Source organism: Mauremys mutica, chromosome 6 (assembly GCF_020497125.1).
Source record: "Mauremys mutica isolate MM-2020 ecotype Southern chromosome 6, ASM2049712v1, whole genome shotgun sequence".
Classification (NCBI taxonomy): domain Eukaryota; kingdom Metazoa; phylum Chordata; order Testudines; family Geoemydidae; genus Mauremys; species Mauremys mutica.
Genome location: NC_059077.1, coordinates 119269712 through 119293363, shown reverse-complemented (window position 1 = coordinate 119293363; position 23652 = coordinate 119269712). Strand labels below are relative to the sequence as shown.

At 49.0% G+C, this 23652-nt stretch overlaps 1 protein-coding gene across 3 annotated transcripts in view; it reads right to left on the bottom strand.

The window, feature by feature from the left end:
• Positions 1-23652, bottom strand: part of FBXO10 (F-box protein 10) — a 59478-nt gene that overhangs the window by 12012 nt on the left and 23814 nt on the right. For all 3 annotated transcript variants that reach the window (XM_045022465.1, XM_045022467.1, XM_045022466.1), the window contains exons 4-7: positions 15801-15950; positions 13199-13335; positions 3446-3516; positions 1657-1809 (exon numbers count right to left, since the gene is read on the bottom strand). In XM_045022465.1, the coding sequence (XP_044878400.1) occupies positions 1657-1809; positions 3446-3516; positions 13199-13335; positions 15801-15950 (511 nt within the window). The remainder of the gene's footprint in view (positions 1-1656; positions 1810-3445; positions 3517-13198; positions 13336-15800; positions 15951-23652) is intronic.

Here is a 23652-nt window from a genome sequence, read left to right as displayed (position 1 = left end):
TAAAAAGCATATTTACTCTCTCCCCTTTTCTTTCACCTAAAGGGACCCGCTGTTCTCATGTGAATTCCCCTCTTCTCCTATTAATCCGTATGTCCTCCTATCATTCCTACCACTGACCCCAGATAACACTTGTTTCTGGACCCCCTATAGCCCAAAACAGGCTAATTGTTGCCCGACTGGACCACAGCTCTCAGCTTTGTGTGGACAGGGACTTTTCCTAGAGAAGTATTCCCAAGACTGTGAAGGCAGCAGCACTGGTGCGAGGTGAGAGATGGCCATTAGCGGCTGTTTTGCAGCCCCTGCAGTACACACCTATCCCTAAGGATACATCATTATACATAAAGGGACTCCCACATCCACACACCCCCATGGCAGGCTCTAAGCATGACAATCAGGGTTTCGACACCCCAAGAGGAGAACAAATAAGCAGTGAAACCAACTGATTGCATGCTGTGTTACTGTACAATGGAAGTATATCAAGTAAGAACTTTATGAAAGCTTGTAATACACCAAACTTAATAGTCATTATGGTCACGGGTTATGAATGCATGTGGAAAACTGTAGTTGTAAATGTGGTGCAACGTCAGCAGCACCTCACAACCAGACGAGGGCGGCCCCAAGCACCTCGCCATTGTCCAGCCCAGGAATAAAACCACCAGGAACCATCCAAGCAAACAGAAACAGCTCGAAGCTGCAAAGAAAGCCCCAGTGTTTGGGAACAAAGGGCTGGTCTATACTGGAAACATACATTGGTGTAGCTACGTCTCTCAGGGAAGTTAAAAACCCACACCCTGAGAAATGTAGCTACGCCGACCTAACCCCTGATGTAGACAGCGCTAGACGGACAGAAGAATTCTTCCGTCAACCTAGACTCCACCTCTAGGGGAGGTGGATTAACTTACAGTGATGGCAGAACCTTTCCAGTTGCTGTTTTTCACCCCAAGCAGGTCTCTGTTGCACAAACTGCGTGGAACGTCTGTGTTGAAGCGAGCTGATAACAGGAGGGCTGCGCAGACGATGAACCAGAGGGGAACGGACTACGGGTCTGGTAATTAAGAACTTGGGCAGGCCGAGTTTGAGGAGATGGGACCGGAAAGGCTGTTGGCAACAACCTGCCAGGAGAAGCTAGGCTGGTGAGACCTTGTGATTGTGGGCTGGCTACTGGTGTCGAGGAACTTTCACAGCACCAAGGCCCCTGAAGGTAATGACAGAACCTCTTACTGGTCTGGGTAATCCACAGAATGGGAGACCAAGGCAGGACAAAGGGAGTGGAGATTGGCTGTAAGTCTCCCAGCATGGATTCCCCCGGTGTAAAGGAGTCCAGTGGACACACACCAGCTCCCCCCATCACCAGGGACCCCTCCCCTGGCACAAGGGCTGTGTTAGGGGCAGGGAGAGGGAAGGAGGCGTGGCTATCCCCAGCTAGGGTATGGTCCCTTGGTGACCACAGCCAGCTGGCACAAGTTAGAGCAGCATCCAGGCTGCTCTTACTTGTGCTGGGGCAGAGAATCAGGGAGCCATAACTGACTTCCTGCCCACCTCCCTGCCCTTGCTCAGCTCTAAAGCTGCACAGGACCCTGGATTAAGCAAAAGGCGGGAGACAGCACAGTAGGACGTGGAGAGCTCAAGGCATTTTCCACGTTTTTGGCTTCTTACCGTAAATGGTGTTTCCTTCGATCAGCCCCTTGCCTCTCTCTCCCACCACCACTCCATCCGAGTAGCCACAGCAGATCAGGTTGCTCCTGAGGACAGGGTCGCCCCCGCGCCGGATGTCCGCCCCTCCCCACTGGTTCTCACGAATGACATTTTCTAACACAGAGCAGGAGAGAAAAAAAATCACCTGAGAGCCCCACAGAAAGAAGGGAGGCCGTGCTGCGTTCTTATGCACCGTCCGCCCCCGGGGCGTAGCTGCTAAACAAATACACATCTGACAGTCACACACACTGCTGGGAAGTCCTCATTCCCCCCAAGGAAGCTGAAAAGCAAAGTCCCTGTTTGTATCAGGGGCAGCTGGGGAAGTGGGGAAATGATGCACCTACAGCTGAACTGAGTAGATTCACAAAACACATCGAATTCTATCCTGAAATCAACAGCAAAATGACTATAATGGAACCAGGATTTCACCCACCATTGATTTGGCAAATTTCACTTCTTTTTGTTTGCAAACCATCCCACAGAACTGGCCTGAATTTGCTCTCGGCGAAGGTAACGGGAGTTTTACTGGATTGGCCCTGGATAAGGACCGTTCTTTACCCAATCACAGAGGGGCCTGATCCCAGCTCACCAGAGCAGCAGTACAGGACAAGGAGATGCAAGAAGAACAATGGCTAGAGACAGGACACGTGATTACAACACAGGCTGATTACTGCTGTTTAAAAAGGCCGCTGTCTTTCTAAACAAAAGAAAAGATTTAATTTTAGCGCGAGCCACACTATTACTATCTTCTGTGGTCTAGTGAGTATTTATCCTGCCCTGTCTCTTGGGAGCAATTCAGCTTTTTTAGAAACCTACTGTCTTTTTTTAAAAATCCATAGTGGTGGGCCTGTATTTACTTTTTTTTATGATGGAAAATAGGGCAACAATTATCATCTTGTCCTATGGAACAACAGCAAAGATTCAATTAAGTATAATTACTGTCTGTAACTGCAAACGGAGGGCAGCAGTGTATTCAGCAGCTTAATTGCACTTAGTTGTATCACTAGTTCTACGTAATTAGCCTCCCTCCTTCCCCCGTATATGTTCAGCAGAACAATTGCTAGGGGAAACAACTCCAAGATGCCGCTGAAGTAGAATAACGTTGACGACTCAAGCTCGCCATGAAAACCAAATACTGGATGAGTAAAAATACAGTTGATCTGGAATGCTGCTTCCATAGCACAGCTCTACGAACAAACAACGCCAAGGAGAAATCCATTATTCCAGCGAAACAATACAGAAAAGACATGCCTACACCCTCCCTTATTGGCATATGGTCTGATGATCTAAGACCTGGTCTACACTGGGGTAGAGGAGGGAATCGATCTAAGATATGCAACTTCAGCTATGAGAACAGCATAGCGGAAGTCGACGCATCTTAGATTGACTTACTTCCCATCCTCGCGGCGCGAGATCGACGGCCGCCGCTCCCCTGTCGACTCTGCTACCACCGCTCGCCCTGGTGGAGTTCCGGAGTCGATGGGGAGCTTGTTCGGGGATCGATGTATCGCGTCTAGACAAGACGCAATACATCAATCCCTGATAGATCAATCGCTACCCGCCGTTCGGGCAGGTAGTGAAGACATACCCTAAGTCTAAGGTTGATTCCAATGGAGTTTGCACCCAGCCACTGAGTCTAAAACAAAAATAACTTTGCAAGAAAGATGCATCTAAATATGACTTAGAAGCTCGACGCCCATTAGAAAGCACCGTCTATCATGCATAACAAAGCTGCTTTTAAATTATATACCTATTATTTGGCCTCTTCCATTCTCATTCACTGCTATACCAGCTGCAAGCCCCTGGAATATATGGTTCCCACTAGAGTAGAAAGAAATGAAAAAGTTAGCTACCATCGTGGTTGCTTTTTTTATTATATGTTTATCACACACAGATTTGCCCTAACTAGACTTTGTGGGTTAAATGAACTGATGTAATAGCCCTTATATCCTTTACTCATTACCCAGCAGGGAGCGCTTCTGTTCAAAGTGCTGCCTGCTTGATTGGCTCTAGGCTGCAGTTCAGTTCCTTTTCTTCTTTAATGAGAATGCAGCAAGCTTTGTAGTGACAATAAAGTGGTCATGTGTAACCAGGGAAAAATAGACAGAGGAGATGATACACGCAGAACTGATAAGACAATGGAGCTGCAGGCGTTTGGATAACTTTCATGTGATTCAAAATATGAATTGTAATGCCAATCAAATGGGGGAAAACATGCTGAAATACAAAGCAACAGAAGCAACCCTATCATTAGAGACAGCTATTCTTGGAAACATACATCATGTTGCAAGTCCTGCTAATATACTTGTTATAAAACATAAAGAAGCAGCCACAAAATTAGGAAACAGCAGGTTTGAAAAATGCTCTCCGCTCACAGATTGTCATAAATATAACCCTCAAACCTAAGTAACGGGCATCAAATGGGATGATCCTCCATTAACACGATGCAGAGAGAACCCCCATAACACACATCAATGCATCAATGGAAGGCAAAGTAAACTGAAAAGAATAGGCCAGATTCTGCTTTCCAATGCAAATCCACAACAATTCAAGCGAAGCCACATGGGTTAGTCCCAGTTGGCAAAAAACTGGCCTGATACATCAAAGCATAATGTGCACGTTTTATTTCAAAGCAAAAATAAAAGTCAGATATTTTAGTTCAGAAGCATCATGGGACAAGATGTCACACTGTTTATTCTGGAACAGGGGGACAAATCGTACTGTCATTTACACTCCCGTGGTCGCACAGGGGTAAGGAAGGGTGGATTTTGGCTCAGTAAGTTGCACTTTAATTGTTTTCAGTTTGCTGTGTCATAAAGAGTGAGGCAAGCCAGAGGGTAAAAACCACAGAGCTGTTTGTTAGAAAAGCAATTGCAGTCTCATCCTGAGACACTTACCCACGCTGTCCCAATGATTTCAACAGGACCCCTTGCCCGAGCAAGGATTACTCACGAGAATAAAGGGCCCTGCGTCTCACATCTTCCCAACGTTGGGCATAAAAGGCAACACGCTGCAGTTTTTACCCCCTTATTCTCACTGTAAATTAATGACATTTGGGATCCGTCTGTGCGCAGTGCACCATCTCCGTTCATGGACTGTGCTCAAGCAACAGGCAACATGGGGAGTGCAAAGGCCCAGATCCTCAGAGGTTTGCAGGCTCCTGATTTCCATTGATTTAAATATCTGTGAAGATTTGGGCCAAAAATCATGAGGGTCCTCCACACCCTAAATGGGCGGTGTTTTAGAACGGACAGTCCAAGGCCACAGGAAGCGCTGAATGATCATATGGGCATTTGGCCATTATATATTGAATGTCTCAGTTTGTGCACGCTCAGAGCATGCATTCATTTACTCCTATTTGCAATTGTATTTGTGCTATACAGAGAAGCATCCGCATTTTCTCTATTACTAGTGTGTGTTGAGAAAACGGACATAATAATATTACAGCATTATGCATTAGAATCTCTGTGTCCCTGAAATACAATGCAGTACTCACAAAAGACGCAATATTTAGAAATAGCTATTTATATAGAGAGCTGCTGCCACACAACAAAGGGAGAAAGTACCGTACCTCTGCCCACACAAATACGCACACACACATCCACCCAACTATTTAATTCAGTTAACTTTCCAAAAATGCATCTTCTGTTCTGCCCCAATTCAGTGAGGGGGTGCAAACATTTAGAACAATAGCAGCTCATTCACGGGTATAACACACTTCAGAATGCACTGGAGAAACTAACTATGCCCACATTTTTTGTTTGGCAGCGTGATAGTATCCTTTAAAACCAGTGCTGCTGTTTATTGACGAGCTCCTGGTGCAGGCTCTGTGACAAAGATCAGGCAGCTGAATCTTTTGTCTGTGCCACCTTGGCCGGCCATTGTTCCATGTCTCTTGCCTTACACTTAGATTACAAACTCTGTGAGGCAAAGACTGTCTCTTTGGTAAATGTCTGTACAGTGACTAGCACAAGGGGGGGCGGTCAGTCCCCTTGCTGCTACCATAATACAACTATAACAAACAAACAGTCATTGGGGTTAATGGGAGTTTTGTATGAAAACAGATGGCTGGCTCCTGTGCGACTGCTTACCCTTTGCACTGACAGGGCCTACTCTCAGAGGATTTCAAAGCAATTTGCAGCGGTTACTATTACTCCTATTTTACACGTGGGGAAACTGAGGCACGGAGTGGTCATTGGCTGGAAATCTCTGTGTCTTGCCAGAAAGCTCAAGACAATCCCCTCTCTGGTAGGGAGAGCACAGGGACAGGCAAGCAAGGAGAAAGGGAGGGAGCGGAGATCTACAGAATTCTCGGCTGCAAGGAGGTGCTAACGATTGGGGTTATTCAGTGGCAACAGGGTTTAAACTGAGCATAGCGTTCCCCATCAAGGGGGAGGCAAGGGCTTCTGGCTGGCTGTTTGCAGGGACGGTGGATCAGCCCTGTTGGAGAGGGGCTGGAGAGTGCAGCCGGGAGGCAGCGACAGAAGCAGAGCCCTTCCATTCTCGTTTGCACACAGGATCAGCACGCGGGCTTCCTGGCCAAACAGCCGGGGGGTAGAACATAATTAGCAGCACTCAGAGCTTGTGATGTGCACGCAGCATTTGCCAAGAACTCAGTACCTGCCACACTGCACTGCACCGCCAACAGGCTTCTTTCATCCGCCTGGGCTGCTCTCGCCAGGTGGTTATGAACTTACTGGATCGTGCTTTGAAATACACCGATGACATATCACATTGTTGGCCAGCAAACACATCGGCGTGCACCACCACTGCTCTGGTACCGCACCGAGCGGCACATACAATATCCCCTTCTCCTCCGAGTCCGCAGAGCAAGCTCAGCTCAGGAAGGGAGACTGAATGCAGGCGACACAAAAAGAATCGTTCCCCTGGGGACCGTTTCACTCTAGCCAGGGGAAACATTCTGGGAAAGCCAAGGCCCCTGGGTGCTGTACCAGTAAGTCCCAACAAGGGGCTTGTAGGTTGTGAGTCACCTACGGCTGACTGGTCACTGCCATAGGCGGCAGGTTTGTATAATTTTTGGTGGGGCCCAAAATGGTGGTGCCCCCGCTCTACAACAAGTCAGAAGCAGCACTTGCCTGCTTCAATATACAGTATTATATTTTGTTGCATCTGTCACTGCACTCCCCAAGCATGGGCCAGACTGAGGAGACAATCAGTCAGGGACTGGATGATTAAACAGCTGCCCAGGAGATTCAGCTTGTCATGGGGGGACAGTTAAACACAAGACAAGGGAGGCTGGGAGGAAGGGCCAGAGACGCCCTGGATCTCCGAGCGATGAGATCTCCCCCCCTGCACCGAGGGAGAAGGTGAGAAGCTTTATGCTCTGGGGTGTAGCACATTGGGAATGACGCACACAGCACTGGACCTATGCAGGAATGCGTGAGGCCTGTTTGCCGTGAGGACTCCAGGGGGAGGGAACCCTGCCCTGTGATATAGGGACCCCGCATTCTCACCCGAGGGCCTCTTCGCAAAGGAGCAGTTTCACTGATGTCAGCAGCATGACATCCTGAAGCACCTGCACAGCAGTGTGATTAAGGATCCCCCACCAGGGCCAAAACCCCATATCTTCCTAACAGCGATGGGTCATCATCCAGGATGAAAAGAGCCTCCGCCTGCAGCCAGCGAAGATGCATGAGGCCTTTGGCAATGCTGTGGAATGGGAAAGGGTTACTTCATCTCCAACATGACATATGATCTACTGTGAGAAGCTACAAGCTTTACAGTGTATTAATAGTCTCCCCTCCGGCACCTGAGGGTCTGTCTTCACCGCAGAGTTAGTGGGAGTCAGCCTCACTCAAGCGACTCCTCTCCAGTCAGCCTCGCTCGACTGAGAACGGCCCGGCCGCGAGAGAACACTGGAGCTGCTGGCTCCTCACTCGGGCGTGCTGCTGAGATTTCTGGGAGCCCACCCCATGGTTCTTTGCACTGCACTCTGCTGAGCCGCTCTGGCCACTCTTTCCCCGCGAACTGTGGGAGAATTTGTCTGTTGTGTCTGGCCATACCGGCGGAATTATGGGAAGGCACTGGAGGACTTGTAACTCTCAAGTGGAGCTAGCCTGCATCCACGCTGCAGGGTGGCCCTGTTAGCAGCTGACAAGTTGTGCTAACTCAAGCTGGAGCCGATGGACCAGCCAACTCGAGGGAAAAGCACCACTGCACTTGAGTCAAGGGGGTGTGTGGGGATGGGACTCAGGTATGGGGCAACACTCGAGTTTTAACTCAAGTTAACTCTGTAGGGAAGACAAGCCCTGAGATTGTAGCTCGCCCCTCTGCAGCCACCTGGCAGGTAGCAGAGAGCACCCCATAGATTCCTAGGCCGAAAGGGACCATCATGCTCACCTAGCCTGACCTCTTGCATAGCACAGGCCAGAGGCCTGCCCCACAAATAATTCTAAACAGGGCTCTTAGAAAAACATCCAAACTGAATTTAAAAATTGTCAGGGATGGAGACTCCACCACGGCCCTTGGTGAGTTGTTCCAATGGTTAACCGTGCTCACTGTTTAAAAAAAAAAAATTATGCCTGATTTCCAACCTGAATTTGTCTAGCTTCAACTTCCAGCCACTGGATCACGTTAGCCCTTTCTCTGCTAGACTGGAGAGCCCATTATTAAATATTTGTTCCCCATGTAGGTACTTATATCAAGTCACCCTTTATCCTTATTTCTGTTAAGCTAAAGAGACCGAGTTCCTTAAGTCTATCACTAGAAGGCAGGTTTTCTAGTCTCTTCTCTGAACCCTCTCCTGTTTAGCAACATCCTTCTTAACTTGTGGGAACCAGAACTGGACACAGGATTCCCAGCAGAGGTGGCACCAGTGCCAAAAACAAGTAAAAATCTCTCTGCTCCTACTCAAGATCCCTCAGTTTATGCATCCCAGGATCGCATTAGCTCTTTTGGCCACAGTGTTGCACTGGGAGCTCATGGCCAGCCAGCTCTTTTAGAACTCTTTTAAACCCCCCTCCTTACTTTGAGCAGCATGAACAAGGGCTGCCCAGAATCATGGTTTCTGCAGTCAGTGGGGCCTTCCCCTGGTGGGAGCTTATGGGGAAGGGAGAGGGGAAGGTCGGCGTAGGCAGGCACAGCCAGGACTCTGCATACCCTCACATGCAGCAGAGCTGGTCTGTGTGAGGAGTAGGTTGCACCATTGAAGTAAACCTGTTCCCTTCCTTAGCAGAGGAGGGATCCCCTGGGAAGCACAGAGCCCTCTGCTGCTCTCAGGGGCACTGTGCTGGTGCAGCACCCCGTACAAGGGACTGTGCTCAACCCGTACAATTTAGCCTCGAGTTTGCAAAAAGGAAAATCTATCTACCGACTACAGAACCTCACACAGGACCTGCCTCAGTGCCCACCCAGCAAGAGAGGGTTGAAAATCAACACTGGACCCAGGGACAGAAATCCAAGCCACAAACAGAAACTCACCAGGGAATGAGCCGCTAGGGACTCTAGGGAGATGTTTAACATGCTTTGTTGCATCCGGGCTGAATCACTGAGCAGGCTAGTGACTGGAATCAAGGGGGCCAGGGCTATTTTCTCTCAAAGTGGGCGTCAGATTGCACGCACAGGACAGTATTTCTCCAAGTGCAGACGAAGCACCGAGGACAAGCGGAAAGGAGGGGCTTTCGCTGCCCTTGGGCACCTGACAGCATGAAAGAAGGCTGGGGCACCGCCCTCCCATTTTCTGCATGTGCAGAGGGAAGTTCCTGTGCTCACGACTGCACAGCTTGAATTCAAAGCAGTCGCTCGTCGCTCCAGGCTCAATTACACTTAATGCCTAGTCAGCACAGCTCAGCTTTGACAGCCGGAGGAAGCCAACCTTGCTCCATGACTACAACAGAAACACAGTGAGCAACGCACGAAGAACTGAAAAGCTGAGATACGGTACCCGCACTCGCTGTGCATTTGACATTTCATGGGAGTTGAGAAGAATTTCCAAAATCTTGCCCCGGGAGACGCATCCAAATGACATTCAGATGTCCAAAGGGGTAACCCTCTGGCTGGCTAACAGTCACATTTCCCTGCTGTGCCGAAATCCAAAGCTCAGACAGGAGGGTATTTTTAAAGGTGCAGCCAGGGACCACGACATCTATGTCCTATTGTCCACATACGATTCAGTGCCTGAGAAGGGAAACGGAGCTACCCCACCGCAGTAAGAACTTCAAAAGCACCTATGTGATTTAGGAGCATCAGTCCTATTTCCAAAAGCACCTTGATCATTTCGGGCCCTAATCCTCAGAGGCATTTCGGTGCCTAACTCCCACTGAAATCAACGGACCAGCACCTAGATACCTTTGAGGATTGGGCCCTTTGGAGCCTAAGTCCTGACTTAAGTGCTTTGGAAAATGGAACATAGGCTCCAAAGTCACTAAGGGCCAGATTTATAAAGGTATCTAGGCACCTAGGTACCTACTGGGACTTTAAAAAGTGCCGAGGAGCCTAAGGGCATCAAAATCAATGGTAGTTCAGCGCCTAGGAGCTTTGGCTACAAACCCAGCATCTGGAAGTTATCTGTCCGAATTACAGGCAGCCGGACAGGACAGTTAAAAGGTTTGGACGACAGGCTTATGTATCTAACTCAGTCAACTACTGCCATGCCGATCCCTATTCTCTGCATATTTAGAGTCACAACAGGGACAGCGGCTTCGGTTTCAGCAGTAGCCACGGAAGGCTCGCTGTCCCACGGCGTTGTGAGAGCAGCCCAGAATGATGTGCCTGGACGGAACAAGAGGGCTTCTGAATGCAGGGGGAAATCAGGCATGCGACTGGTAGCGGAGCGAAGGCAAGGGTTCTTTTAAATTCCCATGGCCTGCTCAGCAACGATTGGGCAGAATAAAATTTCTTCCCCTACTGGAACCCGAGAGTAAATTATCCCTGCCTCCTCGTTCCCTTTCCTCCTCTCTTGCATCAACAACTGATCTTGATTACTCTTGATTGTAACCTGCTTCGGCAACCTGCCAACGACACTGTGACTAGGGAGAGAATGAAAGCTACATAACTAATCACTGGCTCTTCAGCCTGTCTTTCTCCAGACTTATTAGCCACACCATCACGAAGACCGGTCCATTTCAGAAATTGCTACTTGTCTGATGGAGCACTTCCACAATCCTTTATAAAAGAGACTCCCTCTTGACCCTGGTGGTTTACAGCACAGTAAATCTGTCTTGCACTTGCCAACCCTAGCTCCCATCCTGGAACAAGTGGTTCTGCAACTTATACTTAAGCCTTTTTACAAGTAGCTTACAAGACTACTTTCAGCTCTGCACTCAGCACAGAACATGGACTAATGAGAAGTTAGTGGGAGTTTTACTTAAATAAGGACTGCAAGATTTGGGCTTAATTATACGTATTCTTAGCATGAATAATCACATTCTGCCTACTACACATCCCTTGCAGTTACAATTCCACATAATATTTTTCTTGCCTAAACTGATGTGTAGTGTTGCTGTGAGCCGTTACATGAATTCCATCCTAGATTCCACCCCAGAGGGGGCTACATTTCAACAGTGGCTGAAGTGGCTTTAATAGACTTTGTGATGCAATTTGGGCTCCTTCAGGATGAAAGTCACTTTATCTAAATGCACAGTATGGTTATTACTATTTAAAATACAAAACTCAAATTACTTAAAAGTCAAACAAAAGAGCATCATGGGGGGGGAGGCAAATGAAGGAAATATGGCAGCTTATTTCACAACGTTAAGTGTTCTAATATTGCATGTTGATACGGCAATTTTCACCCCAACATGCTTTACAAGCTCTGGTCCCAATATATGAACAGAATGAGAGGAAGGGCTCCCTAATGATTAGGGCAATAGATTCAGACACAGGTGAGCTGCATTCATTTCCTGATCCTGCTGTGTGTGTGTGTGTGTGTGTGTGTTTTTCATTCATTTCCTGATCCTACTTGTGTGTGTGTGTGTGTGTGTTTTTCATTCATTTCCTGATCCTACTTGTGTGTGTGTGTGTGTGTGTGTGTACACACAAGTTACTTGTTTCTCTTTGCCTCTGTTCCTGATCTCTACTCCTGGGAAGATCATTCTTCCTTCGTTTACTTGGACTGTAAGTTCCACAGGGCAGGGACTGTCTCCCACTCGGTGTGGGGCCCTGATCTCAGTTAGGATCTCTAGGTTCTACTGCAATATAAATAATACTACTAAATGCAGCCATGTCTGGGGTGGGAGGGCAGCAACCAACCATCCCAACAGCAAGGGGCAGGGCCATTTCTGACCAAAATGACCAGGGCAAACCTCTGAACTAAAATCAGAGGAGAAGAGGACTCGGCGAGCTGCATGGCTTTCCGTTTCCCCTCAGGAGAGGCGGCTGGCACGTACCATTGCTGCCTGTTGCCCACTGACTCTGGCAGGTGCAGAGTATAGATCCATCCCCCGCCCCTCCTTGGAACGCACCAGGCATTGAAATGCTTCTTACCAGGGAGCGCAGCAAGGTCAAGGTTAAGGAGGAGGCCGCTTTGCTTAACGTGGGTCACCTGCACCAGGGGAGTGCACCCCCTCACTCCCACACCACGAAACCATCTGCCCAGGTGGCAGTGCCCTGCCCTCAGGGGGAACATTCTGCTTCCCCTGCCAGCAGGGTTGTGCGCACAATTCTAAGGCAGGATATGACCCAAAGGAGATGTCCCACCCATTTTATCAAGGCTAAAAGCATTACTCTCCTGAGGGGAGGGGGCCAGAGCTCACTTTTCAATTCCAGCATCAATGACTAATCAAACTACCCAGGTGCTGTGATTTCATGACAGGGTTGCCAGGCAGGGTGTGCATGAGGGGGCAGAGGGGGATGGACACATTGAGGCTTTACTACATGATCAGCGTCAGACAAGATGATCACAGCAGTTCCTTCTGGCCTTGGGGAGTCTATGACATGCTTGGGGTGATTTTGCACTGAGTCTGGATCAGTCCCAGCATGGATTAGCACATGATCCAATCTCTGCTCTCTATAGCCAGGAGACACCCTGGAAAACAGCACATGCTGTCCCCCTCCTCACCAGGAGCTATGTGCAGCATGTAGGAAGAGTTCACAAAGAACCACAGCCAAAGAATGAAGTCAGCTGAATTCTGCTAGTCTGAAGGAAACCTGCCAGGCTCTGACACTCCTGTTCAAACGGATCGGCTGTAGTCAGCAACCTCCAAAAGAAATAAAGTGCTAGGAGGATTTTCAGCAGGAAGACAAACCAGAATGGCAATTACTTGTCTAAAGAATTTACTCCCTCCGACTCCGAGTCCAGCGGCCACCTTCTCTGAACAATGCAGCGCTGGCAAAGCCCGTTTCCCTTTGAAATCAAAGGTCAGCATTAGAGAACTGCACATGGGAGCTCTTGGGGACAGAGGCAGCCACAGAAAAGCCCCATAACAGTGATATTTCTGCTCCTTACCTGGGGAAGGAGGTTAATACATGAAAAACATACGGGGGGAGGGGAGGGGAGACAAACATGAAAGGAGGGAGCGAGAGAGGTCATTGCTTAATAACATACCTCACAATGGGGTTCCCATTATACAGAATATAAATGCCGGCTTCTTTATTCCCATAGATCTGATTGCTACGGATGATTCCTTTTCCGTTGCCAAGGACAACGATGCCTGAGCGAAGGCCACTGTGTATCTTATTACACTGCAATTTCATTTATGCACATGCGGAGAGAATAAAGGCAAAACAGAGGAGAGATCACTCAGACGAGTACACGACAGGAGATTGCAGGAGAGAGATGGGCAGCTTGTATGGAGAGGGATGTGGACAATGGACCCAGTTGCCAGGAGGGGTCACAAAAACAGAAACCCCTTTAGTGGACCAAAGTCTTGTTCCACTTTTAGTTTTCCTGCACAAATTTACTGCGCATTGAAATAACTTTAAAGCTGCCACAATGGGTCAGACCAATGTCCACCTAGCCCAGCATCCTGCCTCTGACAGTGGCCAATGCCAGATGCTCCAGAGGGAATGAACAGAACAGGCAATCATTGAGTGAGCCACCCTATCTCCCATGCCCCGCTTCTGGCAATCAGAGGCTAGGGACACCCAGAGCAAGGGGTTACATCCCTGACCATCTTGGCTAACAGCCCTCAATGGACCTATCCTCCAGGAACAGATCTAATTCTTTTTTTGAGCCCAGTTATACTTTTGGCCTTCACAACATCCCCTGGCAATGAGTTCCACAGGTTAATTGTGCATTTTGTGGAAAAAGCACTTCCTCTTGTTTGTATTAAACCTGTTGCCTATTAAACAGATGCTGGATCTACAAACCTGGCATGACTGGAGTCCCCCCTCTATGTACCCAGCTGCTACAGTAGCACTGCAGCCATCCCCACCCTGCCCTGCCAATGGGTCCTGACCCTGGATAGGTCTGGGGACAGAGGTCTTCATGCCCATTCAATCCCTGGCATGCCAGAGGACACCCAACTAGGGTGCCATGCTGGGCAGTGTCTCTCTGTGATGTGCCTGCTGGGTAGAGGTTGATCATTACCAAACAGCCAGCAGAGGAGGAAAAAAACACATTGGTCAGCCCTGATATGAATTGGGGGCAGCACCATGGAAGTGGAAGCTCTGTCTCTCCCGTACCAGTCAGGGGCCCTCCCCGCTGCTGGAGAGAGCAGTCCTGTGCAGCTGACATGGAAAGGATTTTGTTTTGTCTGCGGCGGGCATGATCCGTGAGTGGAGCGATACACCTCCATGCTTCTCACACACATACATGGGGCCGCCACTTAATCCTGAGGCATGTGAATGTCCTGCTAGGTGCACTCAAATGGCGACACGCTGCCTTTACTGCAGCCGGGACCGGCTCTTTCAGGGGACAGAAACAGAGGGGTAAACAGAGCTTGATGAACAAGCTTAGAGCAAGGACGGCGAGTGTGTCACGCTCAGTCTTCCAGTTTCCTCCACATAAAGATCTCTCCGGGCTCTACGCAAGAACATCATACTTCTTGGTAGCCCTGGAACACAGCCCAGGTCAGGCTGCTTTGGTCCTCAGCTCGTTATGTCATCTGAGTGCTCCCTGTAACCAAGGGAGTGGTTACAGGGTGCTGACGGACAGGGTAAGAGCCTAGTCTAAGCCGATCCCGGGGCAGACGGGCTGAGGGGAGGAAGGACAGAAGCGCTATGGGACAGATTTTCGAAAATGCTCAGTGCCCCACAGCTCCCGCTGAGAGCAATGGGGATTCCCTTCTCCCCAGCTGAGAGCAATGGGAGCTGTTGGCTGCTCAGCTCTTCCCAATGGGAAGCTCCTGTTTCAAGCGCTACAGAGTTGCAAAATACTGGATTTTAAACCTGACCCTGGCGCAGGGCTGAATATTACCCATCCTGGGGCTTGGGCCAGCGCGGCCTTGGGGAGGTAATTCAGATTGGAGGCAGTGTTTGTACAGCACCCGGCACAATGGAGTCCCAGTCATGACTTAGACCTTTGGGTGCGACTGTAATAACAATGTTTAATAAATAGTAACAATACTGCCCATCTTGGAAGTCGGCACGCGGCAACTTAGGGAGGAAATTCCACATCAGAAGGGCAAGAGGACACATTATTGGGGCTGGTTGCATTTTTTTCCCCCACTGGTGGCTGCTGCTCAGAGATTTAAACCCAGGGCAGACAGAACGGTGGGCAGAGGGCAGGTGAGCTGATCCAAAGCGCAAGGTGCAATTTATCACAACTGCATCATTTACAGCATGACTGCACAGGTGACTTCATTGCTCTATTTCAATGTCCATTTGATACGCGGTTTAGAGTGAGGAGAATGCCCTGATGCCCTGTAGGTAACTGTTCTTTCCCTAAGCATAGCAACTGCAAGGTAGGTGACATTTGGGGATTGTTTAAATAGCCCTATAGCCTGTTTGCCTGGAGTCACCATTTCAGTGTCAAATGAAATACGCTTGTCCAACAGGAGGCCTGCTGAATCAAGCAGATTATTTTGAGGCAGAATTCACTAACGAAGAACCCAAAAAGGTTAGACTTGGGGCAAGAAGCCAAAATCCTTTAGTTCTTAAAGGCCAGGGTGACTCTCCAGGGCAGGTCAGACAGGAATGTTCGGTGCCTTTTTGGCCCCCAAAAAGAAGGAGCGTCAGACAGACCCAGGCAGAGGGAATGTACCTACCAGTATCAGAGGGTTGGCTCCCTTCCGGATATCCACCCCCGCCTCGCAGTTTGAATGGATGTTATTGTCTGCAATCAGACCTCCTGCTGCCAAGCGCAGAAATATCCCTGATGCTTTGCAGTGGTGAATGTCATTCTTCAGCATGATGATCTACAGGGCAGAGGAAAAGCAATTTCAGTCAGTCTGTGTCTGAAGAAGGAACCTCGTAGGAAAAGCATAGCTTTAACCTTCTGCCACCTCAGGAGTCCCTGGTGCATGGAAAACTCCCATTGCCTTCAACTACTAGCAGTATCATGTTCTGTGTTATGGTGCCAAAAAGTTCATTCACAGACTTTAAGGCCAGAAGAGACCATCATGTTCATCTAGTCCGACCTCCTGACCTCCATCGCAGGCCATAGAATCTCACCCACCCCCTCCTGTAACAGACCCCTGACCTCTGGCTGAGTTACTAAACTCCTCAAATCATCATTTAAAGATGTCAAGTTACAGAGAATCCACCATTTGCACTAGTTCAAACCAGCACGTGACTCGTCCCATGCTGCAGAGGAAGGTGATCATCCCCTCTCCCCCAGGGTCTCTGCCAATCTGACTTGGGGGAAAAAATCCTTCCTGACCCCAAATGTGGTTGAACCCTGAACATGTTGGTGAGACCCACCAGCCAGACACCTGGGAAAGGATTTTCTCTGTAGTAACTCAGAGCCCTCCCCATCTAGTGTCCATCACTGGCCGTTGGGAATATTTGATGCTAGCAGTCGCCGATGGGCCACATGCCATTGTAGGCAGTCTCATCGTACCGTCCCCTCCATAAACTTCTCAAGCTCAGTCTTGAAGCCAGTTCTCCCCCCACCACCACCCTTTGCTCCCCTGGGAAGGCAGTTCCAGAACTTCACTCCTCTGATGGTTAGAAACCTTCATCTAAGTTCAAGCCTAAACTTGTTGATGGCCAGTTTATATCCCTTTGTTTTTGTCAACAAGGCGCTTAACTTAAATAACTCCCCCTCGCTGTTTATCCCTCTGATGTATTCACAGGGAACAATCGCATCTCCCCTAAGCCTTTGTTTGGTTTGGCTAAAAAAGCCAAGCTCTGAGTCTCCTCTCATGAGGTAGGTTTTCCACTCCTCGGATCATCCTAGTAGCCTCTCTCTGCGCCTGTTCCAATTGCATTCATCTTTCCTAAACATGGGAGACCAGAACTGCACACGCTATTCCAGATGAGGTCTCACCAGTGCCTTGTACAACGGTACTAACACTTCCCTGTCTCTACTGGAAATACCTCGCCTGAGGCATCCTAGGATTGCATTAGCCTTTTTCACAGCCGCATCATATTGGCGGCTCGTAGTCATCCATTATACTCAGGTCTTTCTCCTCCTCAGTGGCTTCCAACAGATACGTCCCCAGTTTATGGCAAAAATTCTTGTTGTTAATCCCTAACTGCATGACCTTGCACTTTGCACTACTAACTTTAATCCTATTTCCATTACTCCAGTTTTTATAGAAAAAAACACCCAAGTGTGAGAGTCACAATAAAATCACAAGAGGTAGCAACACTGCCTTCATTTTCACTAGGCTTTGGGCACCTGATTCCCTTGGGCAGCTCTCAATATCTGCTCTGATGGCAGAGAGACCAGCTTACTACCATGGGTTATCATTCCTCAGCTAAACACTTCTTGTCATGCCAGGACTTTAAGATCCTTACCGTGAATTTCTCTTTGTCCATCTCTGTCTCTCTCGTTTCTATCAGCTGCTCCCTACTTCACTGCAGCAGCCATCACAAGACCATTGAGAGAAATCCCACAGCTGCAGGATTAGGGTTTGACTAAGAGTCCTTGCCACTCAGTCCCCTGCAGAGCTGAGATGCTCCATGGTGGCTACAGATGGTCAATGCAGCCTAGTGGGTAGAGGACTGGCGTGGGACGCAGCAAACCTGCGTTCTAGTCCCAGCTCTGCTGGTGACCTTGGGCAAGTCACTTTCCCGCCCCCTGCCTCAGTTTCCCCACCTGTAAAATGGGGATAATGATACTGGCCTCCATTGCAAAGCACTTTGAGAAGCATTGGTGAGAAGAGCTGGATGTTATTAATATTCTCTCACACACACAAATAATATTTTAATGGACTCTTTTTGGAAAATCCTGGGCCTGATCCTGTTATTCCACTCCTGTGCGTGGCTGCTGGTTTCAAGCCACCTTGGTGCTTCCCAAGCTCTGTGGCCATGCAGGGCACGAAGCCTCAGGGCTGCTCTAACTTGTGCACTGCTCCCCAAGGCTCTTTCTCAGCCCAGGAGGCTCAGAACAGCCACAGTGCAGAGCCCTCTGGTCACACCCCAGGTCATTTCTCTATGCCAGGGCTGGGGGGTGGGGGTGGGGCAGAGATAGAGCCCTTACACCAACCAGGGAAACGCCTGCACACGCTGCATCCATGGGGGGGGGGAGGTTCCCACACACTTTAAGGCCGTTTTATGCCACCAGAGCAAATGAGCAGCAAACCTGGCCCTCTCTACTCAAGATGCAATGCACAATTCTGGAGATGAGTTAACAAACCAACACCCACAAAACAGTCATCCCAGGAATAACAGTGTTTAAAATAAAGCCTGATGGGTGCGAATGACAAACAGTGCCCAGGGAATTCTGCCACACGCAGAAACCCAGAACTAGATTTTGGGTTGTTTGTAAAACAGTCAAGTCAGGTCTCGTTTGGAGGGATTTTTGTACGTTGTCCACAATCTCCCTTTATTTTAAAGGCAGGACGTGTGGTTAGAGCGCCCATTCGGGAACTCTGGAAGCTATTCCCGCCTTTGGCAAGGCATAGGAACACAGGAATTGCCAAGGACCATCTAGTTTAGTATCCATCTCGGCCAATGGCCAGTGCCAGAGGCTTCAGACAAAGGTGTAAGAACCCCACAGTAGCAGATGTGAGATAAACTGCCCCACATTAGCTCGCAGCCTGAGTGCAAATAGTTAGAGATTGGTGAGAGTGAAGCAGGAGGTTTGACAGCCCTTCCAAAATGTTTAGTGTTAATTATAACTCTGGATATTCTTGTTAGCCACACAAAAGTCCAATCCCCAAGCTAAGTTCTTGGCTCTGGCCACTTCCCCTCGCGGTGAGTTCCACAGTCTAAGCATTGTGTGGAAAAGCAGTGCCTTTTATCAGTGTTGAATTTGCCACCTTTTAAACTGGCAGAACATCCCCCTGTCCTTGTGACAGGACTTTGCTGTGTGACCCGGGGCGAGGTCACCCCATTATCTCTGCCCCTCAGTCTGCTCCCCTGTACGACGGGGTAAGAGCACGTCCCTGCCTAACGAGGGTGCTGGGAGACCCAGAGCAGTGGATAAAAGGGGCTAGGTCCCTGTGGGGGACGATTATTGAGTCTCTCACCAAACGGAGTCTGTTAAGGTCTTTCCTACGGGCCTGTGCCGCCCCCCCCTTGCAATGCCCATGTAAATGGATCATTCTCAAGGGGCGTGCATCAGGCTCGGGGTGGGGGAACGGAATCCTCCCCCACCCCAAACCTGGCAACGTGGCGGGGGGGGCGACACGTGCATCTCTGCTGGAGGCCACCGGCCCCAGGCCGGCATAGCTCTGACCTGAAAGCAAGGCTGTGAGGAGAACGTGGAGCGAACGGAAGCAGCACCTCGCCGGGGGAGGGGCGGAGAGGAGAAGTGCCCTCTCCCCACACCCAGAGGAGAGAGAGAGAGAGAGAGAGTGCTGAACAGGGCTGTGGAGCCACAAAGCAATCCTGACCAACGTGCTGGTGTTGCTCAGCAAGGTCTCCATGGAGGCATCAAGGCGAGGTGACCTGCACAAAGCTGAATGGAGTCTCCTGTGCCAGCTTCGTGACTCCATTCAGCTGGCAGCTTCTTGGGGGCTCCAGTCTTCAAGGCTGAGAGGAGCTGATGGAGCAGGAGAAGCACTGGGGTCAGACGCCTCCATCATGCCAAACCCGCGCAGGGATGACTGACCTTGAATACAATGTGCTCTGTGTCTTCACTGGTATTTCTCATCCACACCCTTCCTCTAGTGTGTGCTCAGTGCTCCAGATTACATTTCATGGACCTTAACCACATGTGGGATATTGTTAGCTACAGCAGAGCCCCACTATGGTAACTGATCTCATGAGACGCAGCCAAACACAGCTCAGCAAACCAGGGAATCACTCAACGAGCTGCTTCTCACCCAGAGTGAGGCGGTTCCAAAGTCAGGGGACAAAGCAGAACTTACAACAATGCCTGCATGCGTCCCTGCTATTTAGAGCTACCCTGAAGTTAGAGACCCAAATCCAGACCTGGTAGAAGCGGGCACCGCTCCACTAACAGAGCAGTGTCTGCTTACACCTGTCCTGAATTTGGCCCAGCAAATGCACTATTTGCATGCTGTGAAAGCACATCTACGGAGCAAGAGGGCACAGAAGGCAAAACACCTGGTATCTAGATGCAGAATCAGCCCAGCCGGCAAAGTTAAGGCGGATTACCTTCTAATCGCTGCATTGTTTTATTTAAGCAAACAAGTAGTTTAATACTCCTGCAGTTATGGGATTTAATTCTTTCCAGTCAAATAAACCCCTAGCCCCATGTCTGATTACTAGAGAGAAATAATCTACAAATTGCTTTCACATAGTCCCACTTCAATGAACAACATGGATCAGCAGGTAATTAAATTACACTTCCTTTAGTTGCTCGTTCCAAAAAAGGTGCTTCATTCAATCCGTTAATTAAACGTGGAGCTAGGCGGGCAAGGTTAGTCACTCCCCACTGCCCTGGTGGGGAGGGCCAGTTCACCGTGCCATGCCAAGCCCTGCTCAGCAGAGCAGGGGTAACAGGGAGACGGGCACTTGCTGAAAGTTGAGCACCTTGTTCAAGGGCTTTGCTGGGCTGGGCTCTGATCCAAAGCCCATTAGAGTCAAGGGAGCTGATTCCACGGACGCCAGTGGCCACTGGATCAGGCCCTAGGTTCCTCCGTGCTATAGTGACGGAGAGCAAAGAAATCGTTAATCCAACAAAGGCCAAGGACAAGGTACAGAGGATGCTGCGCTCTTCACCCCCCCACAGCACGTCGGTATTGCCTACCACGCAGCATGGTACAGTACGTAGGTGCTGTAACGTGCACTGATAGCAAAGTGGGAAGCCTCAGCTTGGAGTCTCTGCTTTCAAATCGGAGCCCGGGGGGAATCTATGCTAAGCAGAGCCCGCAGTAAGAACTGCTAATCCAGTGTCCAGTCTGGCATCAGAAAGGGCCCTGTCTAGTGCCAGGTGCCACAGAAATGCTTAGCTAGGCCTGGACCTGTGTCACCTGCCACGGCTTTCCTCCGGCTCACCCCCACGCTCCCCTGACTCTGGGCCTGCTGGATGCACAGCTGGTTCTCACTCAGAGGATGCTCTAATTTACATCAGCTGCTAACAGGCTGTCGTGGCAAAACTGCAGTAGGGACAGTGCCGAGCGTTGCTGGCCTGCCCCTTTCCTCCAGCCACGCCCGTTACGACAGAGAGGGGAATGGCACAAGAGTGATGGCCCCACCACAGGATCTGTGACTTTGCACTGGGGTTACTCTCCCAGGCCTCAGTCCACTGGGTAAATTCTCTGCTACTAGAAATGGGAGAAGACTCCACTGAGCACAATGGAGCTGCATGCACTTACTCCAGCAGAGAATCTGGCCAGATTCCCCCAGGGCATGCTCCCTGCTTTGCAAACACCATCAAACCAAGAGCGAGGCTCCCTATACACAGCCAGTTTCCTCCCCACAACCTTCACAGAGGCATGAATGAAGCACAAACTGTAAAGAAGCATTTTCAGTCTGAACTCTGAATTTCCCTGCCTTGAGCCAGGCCCTTATAGTTACTAATACCTCTGTGTATGGCTGGGCCCTGCTGGAGCTGTGATAGAAGGCTTTCAGCTGCAAATAACATGGCCCAGCTGCTCCAACGGGGATAAGAGGGAAGCTGTTTTAGCCAAGAATCATGTCATTGTAGCTCTGTAATAAGAGGAAACGGGGCAGGGATTTTATTGTACAGCTTCCGAGTTCTAAAGCTAAAAGATTTCACCCACTTCAAAGAGCCAGCCCGGCTGATTTCTAGCCTCGCACGTTCTCTCCCAGAATGGGGATTACGCAATCCCTTCAAATCAAGCTCAGAAAATGAACTGGAAGTGAATGGTCTCCAATGCCAGGCCGAGAAGAAATCCACAAGAGCAAATTAGTTTACTCAATATCAACCCTATGGGAAAAGGTACCTGGACTGCTCAGACTGGGAAGAGACTATGTGAAATGCTCTTGCTTGCTGGTAAGAGGGGAGAGGATTGTTTGAGAGTGGGTAAAAAGGTGGACCCCGGGGTGTAATCCACAATTCAGGAGACAGTGAAAGCTCCTGACAGTTCACTTTCTCCTACATAAGCCACGATTTCAGGACCTTATTTCCTTCTCTCTTTACGGAAGTCTCTCTCATTCTTTTCCACCTAGATTTGCTCCGCCCTGTTACCTAAATTACAAGAGATTGATCTGAATTAATTCAAAGTATTGATTTACTTTAAACTTGTTATGGTCTGTTGCAGAAAGCCCCACATCCCTGAAATACCTGTCTAAAAAGCAACCTGCTGCTCTCCAGCATCAAGAAACAGCAGATGTTTCTGTAGGACATATAAAATCAATGTTTTGTGCTCCCTCTTCAGGGACGGCAGCAGGAGTTCATTACAACTATTATGTGTGGACAGAAACAACCATGTTTTGATTAGTCAGAAAATGTTTTGAAGTTAGGATGGTTGGAATCCCCTCCTCCCTCCCGCCCCATGGAAAATGTCAAGTTTTTGGCAAATAATTGAAAACCAAAATATTTCAGTTCTGAAATACCACTTCGTTGTTGCGTGGGAGTTGTAGTTAATGTGCCTCATCCTCTCATTCTCCTTTATAGGTTGGGCTCCCTGGTCAGACTACATTTCCCATGACACACTATGGTCGTCCCCCCCTTGGCCGGCAGAGGTGGTGAATCATGGGAAATGAAGTCTATCTGGGAAGGCTGGTGAATAGAGGAGAATAGAGACAAGAAGCAACCAACCTACAACTCCCATTAGGTACCACAGTGGCATTTTTGTATCAAAATATTTTGGGTTTTGGCCAAAAAAAACCCAAAGTCAAATATTTCCACAGAAAGCAGGCACGTTTTGAAAAAAAAAATGTTGTTCAATCAAAAACCCAATTTTCTGTTGAAGAAGTTTTGATGAAAAACTTTTGATGAGTCCTAGCTTAAATATACGTGTGATCTGAGGCACCATAATGCACAAGTGATGTGCATCTGCCGTTACTAAAGACACAATGGGACTTTTTCCAAGAGGGGGTGTGTGACCCAGAGGCCCATTGGTGCCAGCTGGCAAAGGGTTCACTACTCAGCATCAGCAACTCCCATCAGGCCTGACAAACTCACTACACCTAACCCATTGTTATCATAGTACAAATCTATAAAGGATGTCGTGTCAAGTATCAAATGAAAGCTGGTGACACACGGGTCATCAAAAGCATTGTGGGATGCATGTATGGTTGGTGTGTAAGGAGCTGTGGGTTCCTACTAAAATATGGTTTAAACCAGGGATCAGCAACCTTTCAGAAGCGGTGTGCCGAGTCTTCATTTATTCACTCTAATTTAAGGTTTCGCGTGCCAGCAATACATTTTAACGTTTTTAGAAGGTCTCTTTCTATAAGTGTATAATATATAACTAAACTATTGTTGTATGTAAAGTAAATAAGGTTTTTAAAATGTTTAAGCTTCATTTAAAAAATGCAGAGCCCCCCGGACCGGTGGCCAGGATCTGGGCAGTGTGAGTGCCACTGAAAATCAGCTCACATGCCGCCTTCGGCACCCGTTCCATAGGTTGC